Source organism: Bidens hawaiensis, unplaced genomic scaffold (genome assembly GCF_021521415.1).
Source record: "Bidens hawaiensis isolate Kalapana, Puna unplaced genomic scaffold, B.hawaiensis_p1.1 tig00020419_1, whole genome shotgun sequence".
Taxonomy (NCBI): domain Eukaryota; kingdom Viridiplantae; phylum Streptophyta; class Magnoliopsida; order Asterales; family Asteraceae; genus Bidens; species Bidens hawaiensis.
The window spans coordinates 83766-87655 of record NW_027493110.1 but is presented as its reverse complement, the minus strand read 5'-3'; the positions used below and the strand labels follow the sequence as shown (position 1 = coordinate 87655).

Below are 3890 nucleotides of genomic sequence, written 5' to 3'. Positions count from 1 at the left end.
TGATTGATAGATTGTTAGTTTATTGAGTTCGTTTTCTAAACCGTCAGTTCTTGGTGTTTTAAGCATTCGAGATTAATCGGGAGTGATTCGGAGTTGGATAAACTAATTGATTTTTGAGTGATTACCTTGCGTTATATAATCCAAGTACTTGATCTTCAATTATCGCAATCGTTTACATAAACAGGAACTTTATCTATTGTTCATCTCTCTGTTTAAACATTAAATTTGACATTCATAGAAACCTGAAACCAAGGGAAGACATATTTTCTCATATTGAATTTAAACTTGTTAAATTGTTTTTAGTTCTTATTGTTAAATCAAACCAAACAACCAAATCATTGAATTTACTTTCTGCATTTAGTTTAATATACATTAATTACAAAGCTACTTGGTAACACATTTTCCACAAACTCCTTGTGTTCAACACCCGTTTACCGCTATCTAATTAGTTGTATTCGGTTTATTTTTTAGTGAGTCTTTGACTTAATGTCAACAACACGTGAGAAATATGTTGAACCAGACAGCTAACGAGAACCTCCTTAAGAACAAAGATCATGATGACTGCGTCGTCCTTTTTGATGATCTAGCAGCGAACTGCGAGAGGCATGGGGGCAGAATTTCTTCCACGTCATCTAGAGGAGTACTTCAGGTCGATTTGAACATTAGCATGCAGGCGCATATTGATGCTTTGAACAAACTCGTTAGAGATATTACCATTAAGAGCATCGCAAAGTGTGAGGTTTGCTGAGGGGGTCACAATACCATTGACTGTCCTGTAAAGCTGGGTAGCAACCAGAAGGAGGTTGACTTCGTCAACAACCCCTTGATATATCATAACCCCCCCCCCCCTCGGTGGGAACACTGGCTGGAGAAATCAGAATAACTATCGAGGGGGACAAGCCAGTGGCTACCAAGCCTAATACCAAAACCAACGTCGAGAGAATCTATTAGGGCAGGGGAGTTCAGGTCAGGAAAGTTCGGAACAAGTGGGGAGAGAGGAGAAGAAAGCCTCATTAGAGGAGATGATGGTTGAGCTGCTGAAGCGGGATGAGCGGAACCGAGTGACAAATGAGGCGAAATTTGCGGAACACGATGCTATGCTGAAGAACCAGGCCACATCTCTAGCTAATCTTGAGCGTCACGTCGGAGAGATTGCCAGCCAGTTATCCGAGAGAGCACCAGGTTCACTACCGAGTAATACCGAGAAAAATTCGAGAGGGTTCGCCAAAGTAGTGACTACTAGAACCGGTGCAAGAAGAGAAAGAGAGGCTGATCCTTCGAGAGTTGTCACACCTGCAGTCGATGAAGAGATCCAGATGGAGCCTCCTCCGGTCGAGGCACACCAACAGATTATTCCAGTGAGTATGAAGCCGGCCTATATGCCTTCATCATCATCAAACCCACCTCTAAGAGTCTAGAAACCCAAACTGCCTAATCCTGGGAGACTACGATCGGACAGAGACTAGGAGCAAAACTCCAAGTTCCTTGAAGTTCTCAAGTAGACTCAGATGCCTAAATATGCCAAATTCCTCAAGAATATTCTTTCCAATAAGGAGAAGCTAGCTGAGGTCTCTTCAATTCCACTGAGTGTTGGGTGCTCTGTAGTGTTGCAAAGCAAGTTGCCCAAAAAGATGGCCGATCCACAATTCCCTGCATCTTAGGCGATGATACAGTTCGACATGCTTTGGCCTACCTAGGGGCCAGCATCAATCTTATGATGTATTTTGTTTTACAGTAGTTGGGTATTGGCGAACCGAAGCAAATCTGAATGAGTATCCAGCTTGCTGGTCGTTCCGTGAACTGCCCGCGAGGGGTGGTCGAGAACATGCTCGTTCGTATCGACAAGTTTATCTTCCCAGTGGACTTTGTCATTCTAGGTATAAATGGGGATAATAGTATCCCTCTCATTTCAGGCCGACCATTCCTTGCCACCGCGCAGGCATTGATCGACGTCCGTGAGGGCAAACTGATTCTGAGAGTTGGGGATGATAACGTCACCTTTGACGTAAGTCAGTCACTCAAGCACCCCAAGTTGGCGGACGACTCCCTGTATTTCGTTGACACCATCGTATCGCATGTGCGGGAGTTTTTCACTGACATATGTGGAGGACCCACCTTGAACCCACAAATTCTCGATAGGGAGGTTTCAGAGGTCGAGATGGTTTCCATGACCACTCAACCATTGATGGATGACATCGTGTGACCACCCCTAGATTTAGAGTCAGCTGTTGAGATCGTGCGAGACAATCTGAGAGACCAACCTTCCGTTGAGAGGCCTCTTCCTTCCTTAGAACTTAAGGATCTACCTGATCACTTGAGTATGCATTTCTGGACGAAGAGAGGAAGCTACCCGTCATCATCGTGTCTGCCTTGACGGAGGTCGAGAAGTTGAAGTTGTTGAAGGTGCTGAAAGCCCATAAGGAGGCGATAGCATGGAAGATTATCGACATCAAAGAGATTAAACCCTCGTTCTGCACTCTATAAAATCCCCATGGAGGATAATTTCAAATATGTCGTTCGGCCTCAACAGAGGCTTAATCCGAAAATGCCCAAGGTCGTTAAGAAAGAAATCGTCAAATTCATTGATGTGGGAATCATTTTTCCCATGGGTGAATCCGGTCCAAGTGGTTCCCAAGAAGGGTGGCATGACTGTCTCACCAATGAAAGGAACGAGCTTATTCCAACTAGGGTAGTGACCGGTTGGAGAGTCTGCGTCGACTACCGTAGACTGAACGATGCCACTAGGAGATATCACTATCCTCTACCCTTCATTGATCAGATGCTAGAGCATTTGGCTGGTCAGCAGTACTACTTTTTTCTGGATGGTTTCTCCGGGTATTTCCAAATCCCAATCTCTCCCGATGCTTAGGAGAACACCACATACACTTGCCCCTACGGCACGTTTTCCTATAAACGTATGCCCTTTGGACTCTGTAACGCTCCAGCTACTTTCCAGCGATGTATGGTAGCGATCTTTCATGACACGATCGAGGAATCCATGAAGGTTTTCATGGACGATTTTTCTATCTTCGAGAATTCTATCGATCATTGTCTCTCCAACCTTGATAGGATGATGGCTCGTTGCGTCGACACCAACCTAGTCCTCAACTGGGAGAAGTGTCACTTCATGGTACGCTAGGGCATCGTTCTAGGACATAGGATATCAAGTGCGGGGATCGAGGTCGATCGAGCTAAAATTGAAACCATTTCTAATCTTCTCCCGCCCACTTCTGTGAGATCCATTCGTAGCTTTTTAGGTCATGTTGGTTTCTATCGCCGGTTCATTAAAGATTTCTCGAAAATTGCGAGACCGATGACCAAGCTACTAGAGAAAGACGCTCCATTTGTCTTCTCTTAACAGTGTATTGAGGCGTTCGATCTTCTAAAAGACAAACTTGTTAACGCCCTGATTATGATTGCTCTCGACTGGTCTTTGCCATTCAAATTGATGTGCAACGCGAGCGACTACACTGTTGGAGCAGTACTTGGACAGAGGAAGGAGAAGCACTTCCACCCAATCTACTATGTGAGCCGGGCCCTAAATAGTGCTCAAGAGAATTACACCACCTCCGAGAAAGAGCTTTTGGTTGTGGTCTTTGCATTTAATAAGTTTAGATCATATCTTGTTCTGCCCAAAACAATCGTCTACACGGATCATGCTGCCATTCATTATCTTTTCAGCAAGCAGGACGCTAAGCCTCATCTTATCCGATGAATCCCGCTGCTTCAGGAGTTTGATATTGAAATCCGTGATAAAAGGGGGCCGAGATTGTGGCGGCCGATCACTTGTCACGTCTTGAGAGAGCCGAGATTGGAGATGTTGGGGTCATCATCAATGACCATTTCCCGATAGAGAATCTTATGTTTGCCAAAGCCCAGGATGACGGCTA

At 44.9% G+C, this 3890-nt stretch overlaps 1 protein-coding gene across 1 annotated transcript; it reads left to right on the top strand.

The window, feature by feature from the left end:
* Window positions 1–1768: 1768 nt before the first annotated feature.
* Window positions 1769–2203, top strand: LOC143560663 (uncharacterized). Its single transcript, XM_077048921.1, has one exon. It carries the CDS (start codon window positions 1769–1771, stop codon window positions 2201–2203), a length of 435 nt encoding a protein of 144 aa, XP_076905036.1.
* Window positions 2204–3890: the final 1687 nt, after the last annotated feature.

Excerpts from the sequence above, each read along its gene's own strand:
- LOC143560663 (XM_077048921.1), top strand. The coding sequence starts at position 1,769 with ATGAGTATCCAGCTTGCTGGTCGTTCCGTGAACTGCCCGCGAGGGGTG.